General features: G+C 45.5%; 1 protein-coding gene across 2 annotated transcripts; it reads left to right on the top strand.

Annotated features, from left to right (window-relative positions):
- The first annotated feature begins 12937 nt into the window (after nt 1-12937).
- Sc5d (sterol-C5-desaturase) lies at nt 12938-24767 on the top strand. 2 transcript variants are annotated; one of them, XM_032909467.1, is made up of 6 exons: nt 12938-13113; nt 15155-15238; nt 17147-17364; nt 18422-18554; nt 20057-20157; nt 20476-24767. In XM_032909467.1, exons 3-6 carry the CDS (start codon nt 17155-17157, stop codon nt 20929-20931), a joined length of 900 nt encoding a protein of 299 aa, XP_032765358.1. In that variant the 5' UTR covers nt 12938-13113; nt 15155-15238; nt 17147-17154; the 3' UTR covers nt 20932-24767. The 2 variants fall into 2 exon arrangements, with proteins under 2 accessions (XP_032765358.1, XP_032765359.1); XM_032909468.1 differs by lacking the exon at nt 12938-13113 and adding an exon at nt 13145-13247.
- Nucleotides 24768-25683: the final 916 nt, after the last annotated feature.

Here is a 25683-nt window from a genome sequence, read left to right as displayed (position 1 = left end):
GTATGATACGTGACTCTGTGTGTCTGTGTGTCTGTGTGTGTATCTGTGGGTCTGTGTATGGGTGTGTGTGCGTCTGTGTGTCTGTGTGTGTGTGTGTGTGTGTGTGTGTCTGTATGTGTCTGTATGTGTGTGTGTGTTTGTGTGTGTGTGTGTGTTTGTGTGTGTGTGTGTGTGTGTGTGTGTGAGAGAGAGAGAGAGAGAGAGAGAGAGAGAGATTTGTTTTTGCAAAAGCATATTAAAATCATCAAGTCCTAGGTATTGTTCTCTGACATGTTTTTTTCTCACATGGGACACACTCGGGTCTCTCTCTCTCTCTCTCTCTCTCTCTCTCTCTCTCTCTCTCTCTCTCTCTCTCGGTGACAGAGATGGGTAACAACTCCTCTGCCTCAGAGATCTCACCTTTTGATCTCTTGAGATACATGGAGATGCCTGGCCTTTTGAGCTTGACCCACTGACCGGCAAGCCTGGTGGGTTCTGCTCTCTCCTTTCAGACTCACTTGCCGCTGGCTGTCTCTTTCCGAGCCTCGGCGGGCTATAACTCTCAAACATGAGCTCTCTGAAAGTTTCCCACTGGTACCCACACTTGGCCTCTCTATCCACTTGGTAATCAGTCTAAATAGCTGCCTGACAGCTTTCTGTCTCCTCGTATTATCTAGGACTTTTACAAGTTTGGAAAGAGACCCTTTACACCTCTGCTTTTCCCCTTACCCTGCCTGCCTCCTGCTCTCCAACCCACATCCTGCTTTCTCTTAAGTCCTCAGCTCATCATCCCCACCTCTTCCACTCCTGAAACGGGAACTCCAATAAGTCCCCCTCCTGTTTCCCGTTCTCACATGGCTCTTAGCCCCTGCCCTGGTCTTACTCCTCAGAGAAGTAGCAGCTACGGAAGGTCCTATTCAAGTTTATGTCCCTTCCTCTCTTGGTGAATGGGGCCAGATTGAAAAGAATGTTGAGGTTCTTTTACCTCAGACCTCACCACCTTCATCAATCAATTCCAATATCTAACTAACCCAGTCCTGTGACTTACCTTCCATGACCTTTATAAGATCCTTTAATAATCTTCCACCTGAGGAACACAGACCTGTCTAGGAGAATGCAGACATGTGACCATGCAGACCAAATGCACCAAAGGGACAGAAACTATCCTGCAGGGGTCCCGGCAGTCCCTGACACAGGTCCTCACTGGGATTACAACTGCACTGCTGTCTGCTAGGCTGTTTTATTACATGTCTCCTCTCTGCCCTGAAACCAATTGAGCAGCCCTTAAACCAATACATTTTCATAAGGTACTTCAAGACAAGCTTGAAAATCCCTTGCACTGGCCCTAAGACCCTAGATGGCCAACAACTCCTTAGGACCTACCTTTTTGCCCAGTCCTACTCAGACATAAAGGCTAAACTTAACCTCCTACAGGGAGGCCCACTTATGTCCTAACACATAGACAGCAGAGGACGGCCTGCTCTGGCCTCAGTGAGAGAAGAAGCACCTAATCCTCAAGAGAGTTGAGCCCCCAGGGAGTGGGGAGGCCGGGTGGGGTAGGGACATCCTCTTAGAGATGGGGGGTAGGGGAGGGATGGGATGAGGAACCGTGGGAGGATGGACCAGAAGGGACTGGACTATAAAAAATGATTAACAATATTAAAGAAAGAAAGAAAGAGAGAAAGAGAGAAAGAGAAAAGAAAGAAAGAAAGAAAGAAAGAAAGAAAGAAAGAAAGAAAGAAAGAAAGAAAGAGAGAGAGAGAGAAAGAAAGGAACTCTCGTGGGATCTTCCACCCAGTTCAGGACCTTCCCGTCTTCAATGTTGTTCTTGTCTCTCTACACCCTTAAGTCTCTAACCCTTGGTAACCTCCCTCCCCATTACCTCGGACACCACCAGTCACTTTTCAGTCCTGAATCTTTTTTTTTTTTCTTAACTTATAACAATCTACTGGTTTTTTAATGGGGGAAAATAACCAGAAGAAACACAAGAGGACTTTAAAAACACAGCATCTCACACGAACTATTGCCATAAAAAAGGCAATCTCTGCTTGAACAATGAGCTTTTCGGCCCTGTTTGGGTTTACTTTCAGAATTTGCACATTCTCCTGGGGTTGCAGAGTCCTCCTCCCCCCCTTTCAGACAGGGACCCTCGAAAGGGGGTCTCTTCCTGAGAACTGAACGGGACACTTCCTGTTAGATATTCAGTATATTTAATCTTATTTGGCAAAAACAAAACAAAACAAAAAAAGCAAACAAAACAAAACAAAAAACATTTAGTGCAAATAACGTTACACTTAATCAGCTTAACAAAGTTCTGATGCTTTCAACCCTCACTGCTTCCCCAGAGTGAACCCAGCTCTCTCTCTTCCTGAGTAGCAACAGAAGCAGCTTGCTCTTCCCAACCCAGCTTCCTTGGGCCCCCAAATAACACTGCTCTAATATCATCAGGGAGGGCTCAGAGAGAACAACTCCCAACACTCTGTCAACCGATAATAAAACAAAGAGGTGAGAACGAATGACAAACAGGCTCTGGCAGGCCTTGCCTTTCTCTCCCATCCCCTCTGCCTTGCTAAAAGAAACCATTAGATAACATCCCTAGAGATAGCCACCAAGGTCTGTTCCCTTATTTGGCCACTTCCTCCTCCTGAGGCTGACGACCAAGGTCCAGATATCAAAGTCCTAAAGTCCAGCAGTCAAAAGTTCCCTTCAGATCACCTAACTAACCTACCCAATTGAAATTAAATACCTCATCCTAACATGGGCTCTCCTCTTTACCTTTATAAACCGCCATTGGCTCATGGGCCCCATCTGTGTCCTTGCTATCCAGAAGCAGTCCTTCCTCCTCCTCCTCCCCACTCCCCCCAAATAGCCCTTCCCCTCTTCTTCCTTGTTTCTATCTCCTGTCCTTGCCTCCTCTTCTTGCTCTTTGTCCCCCAGGGGCAAATACATCTCCTCAGTGCTGAGAACTTGACGATTAGTTATGATGTGAGTGTTGAGTAGCAGTTTTCTCCAAGGATAAAGCCCTCTACCTTGGAGGAAATTTTCTTAGGACACAGACTGTATAGGACAGGATGCTGACAGTGGGGTGAACCGACTGGGTGTTCAGAGGGTGGCATTTCATCTTGCAGGGAGGCTCTGTTAAGACAGGAAGGGAGCAACCCACAATAGCTTCAGGAAGTCCTTGAAACTGAGCAGGTTGACTCAGGTCCCTGCATCCTGAAGAGGGTAAATGGAACAGACTGCTGAGAGTCAATCTCAAACGAGCCAAAGCACCTGGAAGAAGAGACCAGCCAAACTGCCTGGAGGAAACAAGGGCCAGTTGAGCTATCTGGAAGAGGCTCAAACCAAATGAGGCATCTGGAAAACACACTCTCCAACCTGTTGAGCTGCCTGCAGGCTGAGCAATGTGTTCCGGTTCCCAGCTCTGACAGGCTGCTTGGTTGTGCTTTGTGAATACAGTTGTCTTTGAGTCATTTCTGTTCCTGAAATTAACCCTTCACCCGCTATTAACCCCATTAAAACTCAGTGCTTCATCAAGACAGATTTGGTGGTGTTCATACTTTGGTTTGTCATCCATTCCCTATCTGGAATGAATAAGTGTGTGTGTGTGTGTGTGTGTGTGTGTGTGTGAGAGAGAGAGAGAGAGAGAGAGAGAGAGAGAGAGAGTTGCACTTCCCTGGGAAAAGTCTGTTACACAACAGTAGGGAGGCTGTAAAGCCTTTAGAAGGTAGAAGACAGCTAGAGGAAGTGAGCGAGGAGTGGGAGTGGTAGGTGGGACTTAAAATTTATAGCCTGATCCATTGTTCCAGCCTGAGCTCTCTGTGCTTCCCAAAATACTGAGGCAGAGCAGGCTGTCTGAAGTTCCCACTGCTATAGATGGAACCACAACTGCTCTTTCCTCCAACTGATGGACTGTCACATCCCCTTAAGCCATTAGCCAAATGGTTCTCTCCTCCTTTCAATAGCTTCTGTCAAGGGTGATGTCACAGGGACATGTACAAGAACTAACCCAGGGACATGGGTGAGTTTATCGTCTGAGGTCTTCTCCAGTGAGAAATAGGTTATAAACCCTAGTGGCAAAGCTATTTCTAACGGCATATTTTATAGAAGTTGGGTGGCTTCCATGTAAATGCTTGTATATGTGCATGTGTATATATTTCAGGAAGGTTCTGCAGAAGTAGGTTTCCACATAACTCTTAAATATTTTTAGAATTTAAATACAATGACCTTGTAATGGGGGAAGCACAATATCTCTCCTAGATACTCTAGACTAACAAATTAAAGCCCAGCAACCAGGGATTGTTAACCAGCTTGGAGTTGTTAAAAAGTGAGATCACATAGAGCCTCAACATTACAGACTATAATCATTGTTCTTGGTTGCCCTTCAGAACTTGTTCAGAAGACCCTATTGCGGAAGACAATACATATTTGAGTCATGAGACATTGAGGAATTAAGCTGGTACTGACTGGGAAGCTAAGATTTCCCTTTTTAAAAAAAAAAAGGTGTGGCCTATGTCTGAGTTTGTTTTCTAGTACTGGTTTTCCAAAATCAATTGGGGGAGAAAGTTTATTTGCCTTACACGTCCTGATCATAGTCCATCACTGAGGGAAGCCAAGACAGAAACTTAAGCACCCTTCATGGAGTGCTGCTTACAGGCTGACTCTCCTTGGCTTACTCAGTCTGTTTCCTCATACAGCTCAGGACCATCTGCCCAGGAATGGCACTGCCCACAGCGAGCTGCCCCCTACATCAGTCTGTAATCAAGAAAATCCCTCCAACCACTTGCCTACAGGCCAGACTGATGGAGGCATTTTCTCAATTAAGTTAAGCTCTTCCTAGATGACTCTAGCTTGGGGGCCAACCAGCACGCCCTGGCTTTGTCTAAATAAATGCCTAATAGAGGGAGATCCAACCTCCCCTGCTGAGTGAACACAGTGCTCTCTGCTTGCTGTGCCTAGAGCATTCAAAACCCATGTCCTAAAATACAGAGCAGTTCCAGAATGTTGGATACTGAACAAGTCAATTGGAGTATTTGCCCTTTCTACATATCCTGGTCCCATCTATCAGGCTGCCTCTCTCATCCTTCCCCCAACAAGCAGGATCAATGTGCTCTGATGTGACTGACCAGGTAGAATCCACATTCTGGTTCTTAATATCAAGAGTGGGCTCTACACTGGTGTAAACCCCCTTGCCATTTTTACACATTCAACTGGCATTTATATGACCAGTACGGATTTATTTCTGATTGGTAACTCATGGCCTACTCTGCTATCCACCCAATTGTGCCCAAGGAGACAAAGAATATGTTCTCAGAAATGAGAAATATCTTTGTGGAAGCCACCCAAGTCACTGATATGGCACTTGCTCAAGTTCACTAGGCATCCTTTCAAGTTTGGTAATCAGTGTGGCTGACTACAGGCGTTAACATGGCTCAAACTGGCATGCCACCCAAAGAGACAGTGATCATTCTGTACACGCGTAAAATGTGTTTAGACCAAGTCCACCCTCCATTCCTTTCCGCCCAATCCAATTCTCTCCCCAGCTCCCCATCTACTCCTCCCAAGCTCATGTTTCCCTACCCCTCGTAGGTTGCTATTCTATTGAAGAATAAGGAGAAAAGTAGATCTCTGCATGCAGAGGATGAAGTCTGGCCCTTACTATCCAACACACAGAGAACGGACTCAAATGATAAAGGACTTAAAACTGAAAGACCTGACGTTACAGTCCAGGGAAGAAACTTACAGAGCACCACTCCACATAGGCTAAGCGAGAGTCATTTATTAGCCGGAGATAGTGAGCAGGTTAGTTCCTTGGAAGAGCCCTAGACATTGGAGCTCAAGGGTGCAGGACTTCTGTGAGCAAGAACCATAATGACATCATTTTTCAGGTGTAGGTGACAACTGTTTTCTCAGAACACATCAGCTGTTTTGGTTATCCATCTGGGCCATGGTCAAGGTCATGAAAATTCTTGAATTGTTGCCAAGATTGTTCAGGGGACTCTGGGCTAAAAAGTGCCTAAGCAGACACAAAATGGAGACCAGGAGAGATCAGGACAAGACGGCATTCTCTCGGTTGCTTCACTGAAACCATAAACTTTCCAGAAGAAAACACTGGTTTTGGGTAAGACTTTTTGATTAAGTTACCAAAAGAACAGTATGAGTAAAAATAATCAAATGGACAATACCTTCTGAACAGCAAAGGAAGAGATAAAGAAAACGTGGAATTCAGGCTGAGAACTGGAAGAAAATCTTTCAGATTATCTATCTGCTAAGGAGCTAATCCCCAAAATACATTTTATTGTACAGCTCTCACAAAAACTCTAGAGTCTAGAGTGGCGGTTCTTCACCCATGGGTCTCAATGCTTTAGTGGGTGGAGGGGTTCTCCTATGATCACCAGGAATCAGATATTTACATTATGATTCCTAAGAGTAGCAAAGATATAGTTATGAAGTAATGAAAATAACTCTATGGTTGGGGTCACCACAGTGTGAGGAACTGTATTAAAGGGCTGCAACATTAGGAAAGTTGAGGACCACTGTCCTAGAGGCTATGATGACACAAGCTAGTGGGCAAATGCTTGAAGGGGATAAAGGCATAGAAGTCACCAGGTAGAGGCCATCTGGGGCTACCTTCCATGAGGAGTCTACTCTATTCCTTCTCACTCCCTCTGTGGGAGTACACATGTGATTGCAGCTGTGCTCAGGCATGTAGTCACATGTGGAGCCCAGAGGTTGACATCGGGATGCCTTTGTAACTTTCTACCTTACTTTTTAAAGTGAGACCTCTCATTGACCCCTGATCTCATTGTTTCAGCCAGACCAGCTAGCCAATCAGCACACTGCTATCCACTGCTCTCCACCCCTTAGCCCTGGGGTTCCACACTCACCCAACTGGATTTCCTGTGGGAGTTGGGGCGGCGGGGGCAGGGGGGGGGGAGTCACACTCAGGTTCTGATGCTTGCAGGGCAACCCTTTACCCAGTGGAGCCACCTCATCTCCTCAGGCCTAAGAGCTTCTAACAAACTTCAGTGTTGCTTCAGACAGAGATTCTGTCCCGAGGAAAAGTTGAAGACCCCAGCTGCACTTGAGTAGAAGTTTCTGAACAAAAGTCCTCAGGTTGCCACAAGCGGCAATGTGGAGCTGTGTCTCGCATCCCTGCCTTGTGTGGTCTCTGCCAACCACGATGGCCCACACAGGGATATTTTGAAACACGGTTGGTGAATACCCTTGACTGGTGCTTAGCTGCTCAGCTCTTGGATTACAGGTTGGTTTCATTTCTTCACTTTTGCTTTGAAGGAAGAGGGCCCAGCACTGGGATGTCCTTGGAGCCTGTCCTTTCCCTGTTCTCGAAGAAGAATAAAGGGGTCATTGCCGAAAGGGCTGATTCACCACTATCTGTCCCAGGCTACTCTTTGGCCTACAGGAGATACCACCTGATACCCTGTTGAGATGAACTGAGTTGAAACAACACTCAATCAAAAGCAAGCTTCGTGAAGCAGTACATACTGGACCCCAAACTCATTAAAAACAGGTACTTCTGGGGCCCCGGTTATCCCTTGACACCTTCTTTCCTAGCTGCGCTCACTACTTTCGTTGTTTTCGGGCTTCCTATAAAATTGTGGCCAGCCCTTCTGAGCACCCTGCTCACCTCTTCTCTGACACTGTCCCCTAAGCCTACATTTACAATGCCTATCTTTTACACACTGTGACTAATTTCTGTCTATTTCTGGCTGACCGCCATGTGCTAGTTTGAGGAGAGAGCCTCCACGGCTTTCTAAGACAAACGTGGATACATTTAGAGTCCATCAGTTCTCGTTTGCCTGAGAGATGGCCATTGAGGTGGCTCCGTGGATAAAGGTGCTTGCAGCCAAGTCTGAAGACCTGAGTCCTCTCCCTGGAATCCATGTGATGGAAGGAAAGAACCAAGTCTTGCAAGTTGTCGTCTGACCTCCACACATGTGCTGTGATGTGGATGGGCACATGAACACTCCCTCTCCCTCATAATTCTGTGTGTGTGAGTGAGTGTGTGTGTGTGTGTGTGTGTGTGTGTGTGTTCTGAGATAGTATACAGGGACAGCACCCGAACACTCCCTCTCCCTCATAATTCTGTGTGTGTGAGTGAGTGTGTGTGTGTGTGTGTGTGTGTGTGTGTGTGTGTGTGTGTTCTGAGATAGTATCCAGGGACATCACCCGAAAATTAGCCACCCAAGCTACTGATATACTCACTTCCCAGTAATTAGCTACCCTGGATGTCCAGTCCATGTTGGGAACCATGGTGAGTATCCCAGTTTAAATACAGACCAGGCTAATGATAACGATGTCTAGTGCAAGGTGGGATTGGAGTATGAGAATTCCAGGTTATTATATTTTTATTCTTCCTTCCTTTTCTTCTTCTTCTAGACACAGAAGTATGCACAGGGAATATATATATGTTCCTCAGCCTCTACTGCTCCGCTTTTGAAAATAGGTGAAAATACTGCCTTGTGTCTACAGAATAAGCCGCACCTGCTGACCTTTGGCCTAATTCGAGGATATTCTAAGAGATGCTCCTGGAAGCACAATTTTTAGAGTAAGGATTACTAGAGCTATGCAGGAAATAATCAGATCTGATCTAACTTTTAAGAACGGGCAACTGAAAAAGCTACGGGGAAGCAATAAAAGTTGTTGAGCCCTTCGTGTGTCCGTGTGCATGTCCCTGTGTGTGCTTGTGTTTCCGTATTGTTTGCATGATACCCGTGACGGTTAACATCAGTTGTCAGCTTGGCCAATTCTTGAGCCACCTCCTTATGCTGTATGGTGGCAGGCCTTGCACATTACTGACACGTCTTCCTCCAGCCACCAAGACAGCATCCGTTCACTTAACTCCCATAGCACTGTTGTGCGAAGACATTCTGGGACTCTTTGCTCTCCAACTCACTGGCTGGCCTTCGAGCATTTTCAAAAGCTTCCTGGAAATGCCCAGGACAGTCTAACTCTTCCAGTGTGCCACTGCTTCAAAGCTGGTATTGAGTAGACACACCGAAGTCTGCTGCTGGAGTAACTTGTTCCCGGCCCCACTCGGTCCACGGCTATCACTGAACATAAAAAATGGACTCCGCAGAGCCTAAGGGGGCTCTCTGGAGCTCTATTTTGAAATGAGTCTACAGCAGAAAGTCTTTGAAACCTGTCTGTGTTTCTGCCTTAGTACCTTATGGGGCATCCATCTGTTGTTGTTTTGCTGGTTTCTGGGGAGCCCTTGAGGCATTTCTCCTATTGTCCTGGTGTGCCAAGGTGTCATAAGGCATCATAATTGCTAAGACTTTAGCAACTGTAACCTCCTTGCCTGCCTCTCTCTCTCTCTCTCTCTCTCTCTCTCTCTCTCTCTCTCTCTCTCTCTCTCTTTATTGGCTAAACTCCTGGTCTTTCTAATCTCACTGTAAATATGGCTAAAAGCAGCCTGTAAGTCCCTCACTTTGATGTCCTAAGATCTCTGCGAGATATGTGGCATGGACCTAGATTTGAGAATTTGTCAACCTTCACTAAAAAATCAAAAGTCCCTTTGCAGTAGACATCAATTAACATAGAAACCCACAACTGGTCAAGATGAAGAGAACAGGAGGCCTAGAAACCTCGAGTCCTAAATGAGACCTGTAGAGCATATCTCCTCTCAAGGCTCGAGGATCCTTGAAGAAGAGGAGGCGGTAAGATTATAAGGCCCAAAGTATTAGAAAGCAGTGCTTCCCGGGCACAGCAGGGGGTTGCAATATGGATCCACAGCAGTAAGACAGCATGCACGAAGCCTGCACAAGTTCAAGCCAGTGTGAAGAGGGGAGGTGGGTGTGAGATCCCTCCACAGCTAAGGAGCTCTGGGCAACTGATAGTTTCTGGAAGAGAGAGACTCAGATATCTTTAGGGTACAGGCTCTGGTAGGTAGAACACCCTCTTTACCTACACATCCAAGAGGATGTGGGCAGCACAAACTGACATGAGGGGTTTGAGGGGAGATGCAGAGGATAGAGTTGGGCAGCTTAGGAAGGGGAAACAGATAGAGAGGAGTTGGGGAGATGCAGGTACGATGAAAATATATTGTACAAAGTAATCAAAGAACTAATAAAAATGAAAAAGATAGAGAAAAGTATCAATGCCTGTCAGATAAATCAGATCATCGCCTTTAACCCTGGCTACTCAAAACGTGCCACGAGGGAGGGGTCAAGTCTTTGCCATGGCGTTGCTAAGAGAGCCTTTTCTCCAGTTCCACAAACAATCCATGTTTTCATCTGAAATGCCGCCAGTGTGGCTTTCACTATCCACGTTGTTATCAGCATTTTGTTCTTCAGAGTTTTCACCGCAACTGTCCCACTCCAGTTTATTTTTTATTTAATTTATTTGTTAAGCTTTATTTTATTTTTTAATCATTTGTACATATGTGTATCTCTGTGTGAGTACGTTTGTAGGCCTGTGTATACCTATGCGTGTATATGTGTGTATGTGCCTATGTGTGTATGTGTGTGGATATTTCTATGTGATTATGTGCAAGTGTGTGTGTGTCTGTGTCTGTGTATGCATGTGTGTATGTGTGTATGTGCATGTATGTGTGTGCATATGTGTATTTGTGTGTATCTCTCTCTGTGTGTATGTGTGTGCAGGTGCATATGACATCAGTGGCCAACTTCAGATGTCATTCTTCTATAATAACGCAGCTTGTTTTGTGAGGCAGGGTCTCTCACTGACTGGAGACTAATTAGGCAGAGCTGGCTAGACAGAAAACCCCAGCAATCTTCCTGTCTCCATTTCCCTGGGGATGGGATTACAATTATGTACCGACATGTTTAGCTTTTTATGTGGGTGTTGGGGATTGTTCCTCCCTGAAAAACACACCAGCCAGCTAGCCTGGAGTTTGCAGCACTGAAGCAGCAGGAATAGGAGACATCCTGCCTCAAAAGAGGGTGGAAGGAAAAACTGATTCCTTAAAGTTGCCTTCTGGTTTCCCCATGCGCGCACACACACACACACACACACACACAATATGCACACACATACACACTTTACTTCACCATTCTTGTTTGTTTTGAAATTCATATGTGAAGAGTTTTCTCTTCCTAATACCAAGACGATAGGTCAGAAGGTACACACCCCAGTGACTGCTGTTATAAGTGGAATAGTAGAACCTGGCTAGGCTGGGAAGTCGGTAAGAGTGAGCCTCTTCTAAGCCAGGAGGTTAAGGGCCACATAAAAGAAAGCAGCCAGTGTGGCTGCACCTAGTTACTCCCACAAAGAAACTTGAGCCACATTTCCCAATTGTTTATGACTAGTTTATGTTTTTTTAATGTGAAATCCAGTCAACCAAAGGCAATTGCATTAGTCAGACTTTGAATCGTTGGGACACAATAATTTACATAGTTAGCTCAGAGGGGGAAATTCTTTTTCTTTTCTCTGCACTACAGATCCACTACAACAATGCAAAGCCTAAAGTCTCTCACCAAAGCTCACCTCTGGAACTCATACACACTTCTGTCTAGTTTTGCACAGGTTTGCTTTATCTTAGTGTGGTGGTTGGTATTAATGACAACCGGCCACAAAGCAGTAACAACTGAACAGAGAGCGGCTCCACTGTTATCAAAGAAGCTACCTTAAGTGGATGCAGCTTTTCTGGTAATAGGGCCAGGGGTGGGGTGGGGTGGGGAGGGGAGCAGAGGGAGCATCACTTCCATTTAGCTTGCTTGGCCTTCCATCTCTCCCTTGCAGCTGAGCTTGCTCTGCTGCTGATGGTGTGTTTGCGGAAACCCGAACTTGTATTTCCAAACTTCCATTGTTGGCTGAAGGCCAGGGACTCTCCAGGAACCTTCCAGGTATACAGGAACTGCTGAGGAGCTGAGCCTGGTGGGCTGACTATCTACCAGGCCGTTCGCTTTTTCAGGGTGAGACAGCCATTGTAGGGCTGCTCTGGCTGGAGAGGTAACCGGCCTCAAAGTTAGAACAACTACTGGGGGAGTTAGCTCCTCAGATGTGAGAGAACTGTTATTACTTTTATTTAAGCTGGTTTCATAAATTCTTTAGGTATGTATTCATCTTATCAGTTCTGTTCCTCCAGAGAACCCTGGCAAACACACGTGCTAAGTGGAGTTTATACAGAGTCATTATTTTGGATGAGACTCTTGCCTCAGAGCTCTGGGGGATCAGATCTGGCCAGAATCATCTCTCATGTTTTGTATATCGCTTAATCAAACTGGCTTTTGAAATGACCTGCTCCTTCCAACCCAAACAAAAACCAAACCAAACCAAACAAACAAACAAACAAACAAAAAAATCATTCATTAGCGCCATGTTACTGGAAACTGACGACAGGTAAATTCTCTCTGAATGTAACTTTGAAGCACCCATCCATTTGGCCTTTCTTCTTCTTAATTTCTTTTTATTTTGGTCGCTACTGCTAATCTCTACTGCTCACCTTAGGGAGCTCTTGAATTTTATACAGTGTGTTGCTGTCTAGATTCCCCGTCGTAATTAGCCAATTTTAACTTTAAATTCATTTGTTTTTTCTCCCCTATCTTTGCCTATGTAAACTGGTTGGGCCAGATCATAATCTTTTTTTTCTTTTTTATCGCCGATAATAAATTTACTCTGCTTTTAAAATTTACTCTGCTACACATAACTTTCAATTTACATATTTTAATGCTGCATAACAGGACTTGCAGGAAAGTGAAAAAATTAAGTGCGGGTTGATGAATGTTTGAGCCACAGGAACGGGACAAATGACTCTGCCATTAACGTCAAAGGAAGCGTCATTAATCCTCCTTCAGGTTGTCATTTTGCACTCATCCCGGGTCCTATGCACGATTCTCATAAACTTGCCGGGCGGGAACAAAGTGGGAAGAAAAACTCACTTCAGCCTGCAGCAGCATCAAGAAGTGCCTGAATAGTCCGGGTAGAGGGGATGGGGGCGGGGCCCGTACGCGGCTTACCACGTGACCGCGGCGACCGCGCGGGTCCGAGTCGCGCGATCCGCCGTCACATCAGCTTATGGCGCCGGCCGCTGATTGGCGGGCTGCCTGCATGTGGGCGGGGCTCTGCTGAGCGGGCGGTGTCTCCGGCTCTTCAGCTCCGGTACTCCGCAGGCGGTATAGCGGCGGCTTACGGCGCTGCTGGGCCTGGCAGGTAGGTTCCGTTCGCTGGCAGCTGGGCAGCGGTGAGTGGGAGGACATGCGGGCGATCGTCAGGGATCCTCAGGTGCCCGGCGCTTGTATGGCATCCTCCGCAGCTGTGTGTGACCGTCCCTGCTAAAAACGCAGGTAGCATGGAGGGGTGATGGCTTGGTGGACACCTTGAGCCCTGGGGCCTGCGATGGGGACAAGGCTATGTGGGGGCGGGGAAGTACCCTGGCCCAGGAGAGCTGGGTTCCCGCCAGTGCTAGAGGTTGCTGTGGACCCCACATCCGGGGTGAAGTGGGAAACGCTGGTGCTTTGCTTTGACACCGGTTTCTCCAGGAGAAGGCACCAGGTTGTGAACCAGCGTCCTACTGCGACCTAGGGAGGGGTGATGGGCCGGCACTCCCTGCCTTTTTGAAGACTACAAGCGGCAGCATGCACACCTTAAGCACCATTAAAAAGTCGCACATACTGGCCTCCTTGCTTTAATTGCCGAGTAAATTGGAAGGTGGTACAAGTGGAAACATGGCCTCCGCGGCGGCCAAGTTACTTACTGAACACTTTGTGTGTTTGCTGAGTTTGCACTACCATCCATCGTTGTGTTAAAGGGCTTGCCTTGTGACCCTTGCTCTCTTGCCGACTTTTTGCATTCGTCGTGTAATATAATTAATGTGGAGAACTCAGACTTCCCTTTCTGTGTGTGTGACTCTGGAGAGGTAGTGCTGGGTAAAACAGGCGCTGGCCTTTACTTTGCCTCGACTGCTCCTCGCAGAACAGAGTTAACTCACTGTGCCTTCAGCGTCCTGTGTACTAAGATTATACACGTACGCACTTTATAGACTTGTAGATGGGAGAACCTCTCCATTCCCTCTCCAAATGTGTGAAGGCCAGATGAGATGTGTGGCAGGGCATCCAAGAGCTCGGGAGACTGAAGCAGGAGAATCGAAGTTCCAGGTCACATAGCCAAAGGGGGTGGGAGTGGGGGAGGGCTTAAAATAATATATAGTGGGTTGGTTTTTTTGTTTTGTTTTTTTTTTAAATATATAAATGATAGCTCTTGTTTCTGTGCTTTTTTTCTTAGTTAAAAAATATAATAGTTTCAAGTCACTTAAGCATAATAGTGTTTATTTATTTATTTGTTTACTTATTTATCTGATGCTGGGGAAGGAACCAAAGCTTTGGACACATGAGGCCAAAGGAATATCACTGAACTACACTGCAGGCCCATTTAATTTTTAACCATGTTTTAAAGAAAAGAAATTTTTTCTCTGCAAAGGCAGTATAATATTTAATGTAAACTTCAGTTTCCAGCAAAACTACCTACTTAACTTAGGGTCCATGGCTTTTCTTTGACTCTAAGGGGTTGAACCCTTAAAATTATGTACAAAATTATGTGAACATGTGGGTGTTTATCACTGTATAGCATTTGATACCGATTACATTGTGTTTTTGTTTTTTTGTTTTTTTTTGAGTTACCAGTGGCATATATGATGGAGAAATGTAAATTAATTTTTTCATGGTGAAATGAGAGAAAACCTTTGTGGCTCATTCCATGAGCAAAGGGCTAGTTCCTTAGCAAACAACTCCTAGCTGGGGTTGATGCTGCAAACTTACGGGTTTGGCCACTTGGGAAGCTGTAGAGGAAATGTGGCTTACAGAATGAGCTGGAGGGAGAAGGGGAGGAGTAGGGAAGGTTTTTAATGAAGAAGCTGAAAAATCCGGGGTGAAAATGACCAAAGGTTAGAGACAGAGCATGCACAGTAAAAGCGTAATGTGTTACAAACATATGAAGTTGTGCTCAGTTATACTCGAGGTAAATATGGAGTCAGTATGCACCAAGATATTCTTTCAACTAGTGTTGAAGCTACTCTAGGGGTTGTGGAGAAACTGGCACTGTCGTCCTTTGCTTGAGGATGCACAAAGCAGTTCGATACCTGTGGAGAGCGGTGAGCGCATCATGCCTGTGAAGGTTTACTTAATACAGGAGCAGTGGCTGTGTCAAAGCCTGGAAGTCCTGAGATCCAAATAGTTCTTTTGTTCTTTCCCCATAGGTTCAACCCTCGAACTCATCTGATGGTAGATCCTGACACCAAGTGACTGCTGACACAACCGTTGTTTCTTGGGTCACATACCAGGTATTCCTGCCTGTGTCTTCTGGAGGTGGGGAAAGGGTCAGAAATGTCTGAAGACAGCTTGTGGGCGGCAGCAAGGGTAGAGCTGCTGTCACTCCTGCACAGGACAGTAGTGAGGGGGGATGCTGGTGTGTGCTGTGTGTCTGATGCATCCTACAGAATGAGCCTAGGATCTAACACCATGCGTGACTTACGGATTGGCGAGACGAACAGTTTGACGGTTAACTGGAAGTGACTACGAAAATATGTCCTAGGAGAGAAAAATGAAACGCCAGCTATGTTTCATGAAGTAGGCTTGACAATGAAAAAGTAGACAGGCGTCACCAGAGGCTGCGCTGGTCCTGAAGCCAGATGGCATAACTGTGGGACTGTTAAAGTGTGTTAGGAGGCCGGTGCACTGTAATAGGTGCATTAAGAAGGGAGAGGTTAGAATTAAAGAAAGAGGAACAGTAGAAAATGTCTAAAAGTCTAGTTAGAGGTCCTTGGGAACTCTCTTTATACCCAGACAAGTCTTTTGTACATTCTTCTCCTTAACTTCATGCTGAAAAGGATGCTTATAGCATTTTCTTTTCCTGCACTGTAACTACAAGACAGCCTTTCTCACCAAGCGGTGTTGTGCTTAGAAAAGCAAGCATTTATTTACTACCTACATAGTTAGCATAGACCTGGCAATCACAATAGGATAGTTCACCCATAAAGATCTATTCTCAAAATTACTCCCTGCACAAAATGGTGTTGGGGGACGAGCCTAAATAAATGTTTAGTAGGGCCAGAGAGAAAGGCCCCAGCAGTTAACACGTGCAGAGGACCCAAGTCCAGTGCCCACTGTTCGCCTCAGGCATCTTACAACCACCAGCTCCAGGGGAGTTGATATATTCTCCTAGCTTCTGCAGGCATGTGCACCCATGTCATCAATAGCCAGGCAAACATACACACATAAAATAAAAATAATTTTTTTTTCCCGGAGCTGAGGACTGAACCCAGGGCCTTATGCTCTACCACTGAGCTAAATCCCCAACTCCAATAAAAATAAATTTTATAAAGAAATGTTTATCATGTAAACAATAATTGGAAGATTCCCTCCCTCTCCCTCTCTCTCTCTCTCTCTCTCTCTCTCTCTCTCTCTCTCCTCCCCCCCACCCCGTACATGTGCAAATGCATGCATGTGCACACATGTGAAGGTCTAAGGACAACTTCAGTTATTGTCTCTGGGCACCTTTCATCGTTTATGTGACATAGCGTCTTTCATTAGCCTAAAGTTCTCCTAGGTAGGCTGAGCTAGCTGACCAGGAAGTTCCAGGGTCCTCCTGTCTCTCCTTCCTATCTTGCCACCAATGGGATTATTTAGACACAAGCCACCGTGCCTTGCTCTTCACTTGGCTGACTAAGCCATCTCCCCAGCCCAACACAAAAAAGACATTGATACTTAACCCTGTCAGGGAGGCTACTGTTGAAGAAATGCTAAACATTGATCATGTTGCTCCTGGTGGCATGATTGGGAAACTGCTGGAAAGTCATTAAGCGAGTGTGCGTGAGGATAGTATGGTAGAATGGGTAGCTAGGTTGCAAACCCTCATGGGAAATCACACAAGTCATTTGTGGTAATGACTAGTGCTTACACCAGATCTTAGGATGATAAACGGACAAGAAATCCATCCAAAGGCATCTTGCACCATGTTGTGCCATCCTTTGGGGATCCTGACCCTGCCATGTGACCAATGTCTAGTTGCAACAATGTTGAAAATAGGAAAAGGTCAGGGATGATACATTGATATTGTTTCTACTGCCAAAGGGCGCACCTGGAGAGGCTGGTGGCCACTCCATACCACATAAGGTTGTTCTTAGTGGAAACTGTATACAGGGCTTTGCAGAAACAGGTGAGGAGTGAACTGTCATCCCTTTGTCTTGCAGGGACTGCGATGGACCTGGTTCTCAGTGCCGCCGACTACTATTTCTTCACTCCCTATGTGTATCCAGCCACATGGCCCGAGGACAACATCATCCGACAAACTGTTAGTCTCCTGGTTGTCACCAACCTGGGTGCTTACATCCTCTACTTCTTCTGCGCGACCCTTAGCTATTATTTTGTCTATGACCATTCATTAATGAAACACCCACAGTTTTTAAAGGTAAGAGATTTCTTCCAGCTTCGGTTACCATAAAAAAGATGCTATATCCGTGAATCTTTTGAGTGATATGTAAATAAAAATTTTGAAATCAAGCCCCTAAAGGGGTTGGCTATTTTTGTAATGAATAATCACCTCTTCCCTTCTTGCATTCTAAGAAGGGGATCTTGTTGTTTTCCATTAGCCTGGAATCTTACTTCACCTGGTACACAGATGAGAACGGTTTTGCCGATCCTGGTGAATGAATGGAGTCTTGTAATTACTGTTCTCGTGCGGATATTTTACTCTCTAGCTTTTGCAAACCGAAGGGTGTTTTATAGTCGTGTGTGCTTCTCTGTGGCTGAGCCAGGGATCCGCGTTCAGCAGTGAGATTTGATCCTCGTCAGGTTGGAACAGTTCTCTGAGACTGTTCCTGGCATTGGTCAGACTCCCCGCACTGAGAGGAGCTGGGGAGAAAAGTTCATCTGAAGATTATTCCATACTCAGAAACTCAGCAGACAGCTTTGGTGAGGAAGAGAGAAGTGTTCAGAAGGGAAGGTGCTTGCTGCTTTGGTTGGTGCCAAGGAACGATTCCTTCCACGTTTCTGTGCATTCAGCTCTTCACGGGAGAAGGTTGGGAAGTAAGCCTTTTAGTATAAAAGAGAACTCAGTGGACCTGAAACGGGAGCTTAACTGTAGTTTATTTCTGCAGAGGACCCCAGGTTGGGTACCTAGCACACACGCTGACAGCTCACAGCTGCCCGGAATGCCAGCTCTCCGGGATCTTCTGGTCTCTGCAGACAGTGCGCTCACATGCTCCTGTTCACACACATGCTCACCCGCACGCACGCACGCACGCATGCATGCACACACGCATATACACTTAATTAAAAATAAAATCTGAGGAAAAGAGAGAAAAAATTGAGAGGTAGGAATGTAGTTCAGTGTTGGGTTCTTGCCTGACATGCGCCAGATCCCAAGAACAGACAGAACATTTAAAAATCCACTTCCAATCAACTTTATGACAGTTTTGTTGAACAGATTTCTGTGACTTTAAAGTAATTGGAACTTTGATCTGCAGAATCAAGTCTCTCGAGAGATCATGTTCACTGTCAAGTCTTTGCCTTGGATCAGCATCCCCACTGTGTCATTGTTCCTGCTGGAGCTGAGGGGTTACAGCAAACTCTATGATGACATAGGAGACTTTCCAAATGGTGAGCGGATACCAGGAGGCTCTAAGAGCACCTGTGCACAAAAGGCCAAGGGCTACCTCAAATGCTCAAATGTCATCTTGAGGATTACTCTTTACCTTCTGTTTTTTGTTTGTTTGTATGTTTTGTTTGTGGTTAGACAGGGCCTTGATTTGTAGCCCTGGCTGGCCTGGAACTTACTTAAGGAGAAGCAGGCTGGCCCCAAACACACAGAGATCCGTCCACCTCTGCCTCCCCAAGTGTTGGGATTAAGGGCTGTACCACCTGGCCAAGTCTAGACAGAGTCTCTCATTGGCTTGGAGTTTACTAATTTGTCCAGTGTGATTGGCTGTTTCTAACTCACCAGTGCTGAGATTCCAGGTCCATATTACCATACCTGGCTGCTCTTAGAAAGGGACGCAGTAGGGAAGAGAGAGTCAGGAACGTGTCTGTAAGCCCAGCAAATAGATGGTGAGTCAGAGGCTTGAGCCCAGGTGTGCTGATACCAGAGGATGCTCTCAAAGCAGGAGGTCGTTGATTAGAAGACAATGCGTGAGAGAATGAGCAAAATCAAGGAGAAGGAATTGTAGACACTGAGGACAGGGTGAGCCAGAGTCGGGGGTAAGGGGCCATAGGCCCTGGGGGAGAGGTTGAGTTCGTCGGTCAGGTGGACAAAATCCCAGGAGCATGAGGCTGGAGAGCCCAGAAAGTGGCTCATTATGGAGGGAGTTTCTGGAGTTAAGGTATTTAGTGGGAAATTAAGCTCCAGGCAAGGAGGTCGTGTACAGTGATAGGGCTTAGGAAAGCCGAGGTGAAGGAAACCAGTGGGACTGTCCTGTCCCATGGGCTTCTTTGTAGTTTAATTAAGATATACTTGTGCCACAAAGATGGCTCAGCAGTTAAGAGGACCCAAGTTCAGATCCCAGCACCCACATTGGTAGATCACAGCTGCCAGTAACTCCAGCCACAGGAGCCAGAGCCTCTGGCATTCACATGCACACACATACACATAATTGAAAAGTAATAAAGTTAATACCAGAGCTTGGTGGTGTCCTGGTACCACCCCTTTCATTGGGAGGCAGAGACAGGCGAATCTCTGAGTATAAGTCCACCCTGATCTGTAGAGAGTTTCAGGATAGTCAGGGCTACACAGAGAAACTGTGTCTCAGAAAATAAAGCAATAATAATGATAATAATAATAATAATAATAATAATAATAATAATAAAATGAAAAAATCTGGGCATTTTTTATGGTTTTGCATAGCAGGTAAAAGTTAAATATTTCAAAAGTAATGAAAGGTAGAACGTCTCAAATTGTTTTGTGAGGAGTAGGGAGAAGGGGGAGAGGAGGAGGAGGGGGAGGAAGGGAAGAGGGAGAAAGTGACCAGTTGTGGGTAGCAAAGGGAGATGAACCTGTAAGGAGTAGCTCGTGTTTGAGTTTAGGGTCCCCTTCTGCATGGGGACCTGTGGAAAGGGAACAGTGACCCTGGAGCCAAGGCCGACTTGTTCTGTGTGGTCTCTTTCAGGCTGGATTCATCTCATCATGAGCGTGATCTCCTTCCTCTTCTTCACCGACATGTTGATCTACTGGATTCATAGGGGCCTACACCACAGACTGCTCTATAAGGTAGAGTCATTCAAAGAGGAGCGGCAGGGGTGATGTCCCACATTTCAGTATCATACCATTGTACCCAGATTCTAAGGGCTTCCCTTGCCTGTATAAATGTCCGAGTCTTCTAGCCATCAGCCATCAGGTCCCACGCGCATGGTATTTATATTTTTCTTTGTGGGTATGGACTGTCTTACAATTTCAAACTTGCAGATAAAGAAGGAGTGAGTGACTTTGCCAAGTCCAATTAGTTACGTCTATACCAGGAGTGGAAGCTGAGCTTGCTCTTGCCTCAGGTGCAGCACATGGGTCTAACCTTATCCCTTTCTTCCTCAGCACATACATAAACCTCATCATATTTGGAAGATCCCCACGCCGTTCGCAAGTCATGCTTTTCACCCTGTGGACGGCTTCCTTCAGAGTCTGCCTTACCATATCTACCCCTTTGTCTTCCCGCTGCACAAGGTGGTCTACTTAGGTTTATATGTCTTGGTTAATGTCTGGACAATTTCTATTCATGATGGCGACTTCCGGGTTCCCCAGATCTTAAGGCCATTCATTAACGGGTCAGCTCATCACACAGACCACCACATGTTCTTTGACTATAACTATGGGCAGTACTTCACACTGTGGGATAGAATCGGAGGCTCTTTTAAACACCCTTCCTCTTTCGAAGGGAAAGGACCACATAGTTACGTGAAGAACATGACAGAAAAAGAATCCAACAGCCTTGCAGAAAATGGCTGGAAAAGCAAAAAATTATGCAATGGGGAGTTTACAAAGAACGAGTAGATGATTTCCGAATCATTAACTATTTTAAATAAGAAAGTAATCTGCACACAGTCGAGATACATAGCGAATAAGTGGTGCCATTTGAATGTCAGAGTGCTTGAGTGTTGTGCTGAGGAAAGGTCCTGACAGTCAACAGCGGGAAGACACTGGGAGCACTGTAATCTCTTGGTTAATTGTCCGACATTGGTCCGGGGACAACTTGTGTCTTTCCAGCCAGCTGGTCTGCAGCCTGTACAGCCCCAACAACATCTTTCAATACGATAGGAAGAAGCTGGTCTGTGTCCCTTTGCCTTAATCCACTCATATTCATTAAGGAAAAAAATAACCATTGTGCTTAACAATACTGAAACTAGCCAGGAAAGCCGACCATGGAGACGCTCCAGTCAGGGAGCGGCTGGCTCTACAGCAGGACTGGGACTTGCAGGACTTCATCCACGAAGGAACAGCAGTCCAAGCAGGCTGATATGATACATGAGTGGCAATGTATATGATTAACTTAATGGCTGGTGTAATAAGATTATATTTTCTTCCTATAATAGGCACCTTACTCTCTGGGGCATTATCAGATTTTAATAATAAATAAATGGTAATTTATTATTCAGCTCTTCCACGAGTCCAGACAGGAGATTATTTAATTCAAGATCTTGGTGAGTGTCACCTTTTTTATTTTTTTGTTTTTGAGACAGGGTTTCTCTGCATAGCCCTGGCTGTCTTGGAACTCTTTTAGACTGGGCTGGCTTCTAATTCAGAGATCTGCCTGCCACTGCTGGGATTAAAGGTGTGCACCACCACTGCCCAGCTTGGTGTGTGTCATTTAAAACACTGTTTAAAAACCCTGCAGCAATGAACCTGGATAATGCTAGACATGAGCTTGTGGCACTCAGGTGACACCTTTTTTAATAAAGTGGACACACTGTACTTTTAATGGATTCTCAGTTACAAAGCTGACTTTCTTAATGAAGGGAATAATTGCCAAGTACTTAAGTCTACCTGAGAAACACTTTCAAACCTCATCTCCCATCTCCTCTCTCTCCACTGCCTCCGCAGAAAAACATGAAAAAAGGTGGGTGTTTTGAGCTAAGTGCATTTGCGAGGGGAGAAGATGTTTGTATAAAGATATTCTAATGGCTATTTATGCAAAAAAAACAATAAAAGTTGATCATGACTGCTCTCATCCACATAAATGTTATAGCACAAAGCATCCCTTGTATCCACGGGGGTCACCTTGAAGGCACAGAGATGATACGGGTTATAAAAACAGAGAGCATCCCACATGCTAAGAGTCACACAGCACTGGACGCAAACGTCAGTCACTACAGCCATCTCCTTCCCATTTGTTTGTTGACTTTATCAAGTGCTCTGAGGAAGTGGAAACAGGAAGTAAAGCGGTTCCATGTAAGGATCTAGACATCCTTTTTCCTGGATATGCCACCCACCAGGACCCTGGGTTTTGAATACATCAGCATCACTAAGACATGGACTGATTAGAATGTTGGGTGAATCTGACACCTAACACTTAGCAGCGCACTGTGCATGCAAAATGATCCTTAAGATACACTGTTTGATAGTAGGTCAAGAAATGGTACATGCAGGTGTGCATGAGCACACACACACACACACACACACACACACACACACACACACACACACACACCCTGAATAGGACATCTTGATCGCCCCAACCACTAAGAAAGAGGCGGCAAGTAGATTGAGAGCAGAGACCAGGGAAGATGCTTCAAGACGCTGGCCATGAGGGGCCTTTGAGCTTGTGAACTCACTGTAGCTGTGTCTGCACATAATCCAGCCAGTCAGCATTCCAGGATGGATGGGGTGATGGATGGGGTAAGGGGGCTCAGAGGGTCCCACCTCTAGCTGGGAGCTTTTGACAGTTGATGATTGCTAGGGAAGGGAGAGTGTGTTTGCAGTGGTGCGATCTCTAACTTGCTTTTGCATTTAGAGATTCTGCACAGACCAGGGCCTGCTCTGATTAGACTCTGACTTATAAAGAAAAAGACTATAGATTGGAGAGGGATGAGGAGGGGTCTGGGGAAAAGGCAGGCATGAGAATGGCAGAGTGGATATGATAAAATGCAGTGTGTGTGTGTGTGTGTGTGTGTGTGTGTGTGTGTGTGTGTGTACACTATAAAGAATAGCTAAATAAAATTTCAGAAATATGTGAGTGGTTAGCCATCAGCCTCACCTCAGGAGTCCCTGAGAGCCTCGAGTTGGGAAATGTGAGTCAGAGCAGGTGGCATTTGCAGCCTTGCCTTCTCCTTCCCGGGGATGAGTCACTGCTGCCCAATGGGATCAAGTACAGTGGCTACTGTTTTCTGGGTTCCTTGATAATCGAGGTCAGTCTTCTGCTAGGCCCTCGGTAGGAGTCCGGTGGAGGAGCCTGCTTTCCCCTCATGCTGGAGGGTGAAAAAGAGATGAGTTACTGAAATATGTACGTAAGATTGAAAAGAGCACACTGCTCACTGTGCATTTTCTCTAATGAGGTGAAATTGCTAGTATTTCTGTCACTGCAGCACTCTTTGTAAAAATGTGTCATAAACCAGCCTATAGTAAAATTGAGAGACAAAATAGAAGCCCGTCTTCACCCTAAAATAGAATAAATGTAAGAAGGACAGGAAATGTATGGCCCAGGCTTTACCAGGGTTTGGTATAGGAGAAAAAGTATTCATAGAAACTTGTTTTAATAAGTATTTGCTTTGTGAAGAAGATACAGCATAGATAATTGTTCAGGGCCAGGAAGTAACTAACCTAATGGAGGGGTGTGTGCATGGCAGGTTTAAGGCCCCCAGAGTCATCCCCAGCCTGACAAAAATGTCTTCTTAACCTCTACGTCAAGTTGAAAGTTTGTATTAATTCTAAGTGCAATAGAGTTTAAAAATAAGCTATATTCCGGTTTCTTTAACAGTGAACTCCTAAGTTGAATCTGTCAAATCCTTGTAATGAACTTGTAACCATTTGCCTTTTTATAATGAGATTTTCTTAAAGTTGGTAAGAGACCTAACATTTGATTTAGCCCCCTGGTCAGACTTGGGTTCGACTACCCGGACAGCGTCCCATCCCTCGGAGATAACCACCTGACAGTGGGATGCTGTCTATCAGAAGTTAGTCATTTGGCTTGAAGCTGTGTGTGCCCTCTGGTGAAGCCAGCTTATCGCATGCTTTTGTTAATCTCCATGTCTATGGCTGTCTCTTTGAATATTACAATTTTACTCAGCCATTCATTGGATGAAAATCTGACCCGCATGCTGCTAAAGAAACAAATAAAAACTTAGTGCACTTCGGTCTATTAAGGTGGGCACTGGGCTCTGACTCTTCTGCTCCGGCTGTGTGGCTGCTTTCATACAGTTAAATGTGCCCGTCCTAACTGTACAGTTCAGCCTTGACATTTCTATACCAGTGCCAACATCAGTCCCAGTCAAGACAGAGCAGATCGTCCACCAGCACATGCACTGTCTCCTTCTGCAGTCAGTGGGTCACCCCCTTCCCCCACGTGCACCCCAGGTAGTCATTCATCTACTCTGTCTCTCAGGATTAATTTTGTCTGTTCTATTATTTCATTGAAGTTCAGGAGTGTATCAGATGAGGTACACTCCTGTGTTGACGTTTTGTTTATTTTTAGCTTAACATGTTTCGACATGTGTGCTGTTGTATTTATCAATAGCTTGTTCCTTTTTATGTGAGCAGTATTCCTATTATGATATACTTATTATACTAAGTAATATACTACTATTGACCAATCTGTGTATCTCTTGATAGATATTTAGGTTATTTCTAGTGTGGGAATATTTTGAATAAAGCTACTACAGACATTTGTGAACAAACCATTGTGTGAACCTGTGTTTTCATTTCATACTTTGTTGCTATTTGTTTGTTTGTTTTGGTTGTTTTGTTTTGTTTTTCAAGATGGTTTCTAGGAATAGCTCTGGTCATCCCGGAACTTGCTCTGTAGGCCAGGCTGGCCTTGAACTCACAAAGACCTGCCTCCAGAGAACTAGAATTAAAAGGCATGTGCCACCCCCCACCCCAACATGTTTGCATTTTTTACTGATCAATATGTATTGGGATCATGGCATCATGATGTTCTCAGGGTTTCTTGCTTATTTCTTTCTCCTTGAAGAATTCAGTTGAGCGATACTGGCAGCTGGAGCAGAAGTTTATTTGGCAAAAGCTAAGACTGGAGAGGCCTGCCCATGGCAGGGAACAGCCCAGTCAGTTCTCTGTTGTGGGTTTTAGGACATTTTAAAGTTTGTTCTTGTTTTGGTTTTTGAGACAAGATTTCTCTGTGTAGCCTTGGCTCTTCTGGAACTCACTCTGTAGACCAGACTGGCCTCACACTCATAGATCTATCTACTTGTCTCTGCCTCCCACGTGCTGGGATTAGAAGCATGCTCCACCAGCCTGCTTACCTCAGTGCAGGTAGGGAAGATATCTGTCTAAACCTTTTAAATTGTTTTGTTTGTGCACAGATGTTTTGCCTGTGTGTCTGTCTGCCTGTGTGTCTGAACACGCAGTGCTCAAGGGCATGGCGACCCCTGCATCTGGAGTTACAGACAGTTGCGAGCCTCTGTATGAGTGCTGGGAATTGAACTGTGTCCCCTGGAAGGACAGACAGTGCTCTCAAGTGCTGAGCTGTCTCTCCAGCCCCTATGTCTGATTTTTTATAAGAAATTGTCAACTGGATTCCTGAGCAGTTGTATTGTTTTAGAGCCCCACTACTAGTGTGAGAATTCAGCCTTC

The sequence above is a fragment of the Rattus rattus genome, chromosome 8, assembly GCF_011064425.1.
Source record: "Rattus rattus isolate New Zealand chromosome 8, Rrattus_CSIRO_v1, whole genome shotgun sequence".
NCBI lineage: Eukaryota > Metazoa > Chordata > Mammalia > Rodentia > Muridae > Rattus > Rattus rattus.
The sequence above is the reverse complement of the archived record's forward strand: the minus strand, read 5'-3'. Positions and strand labels throughout refer to the sequence as shown.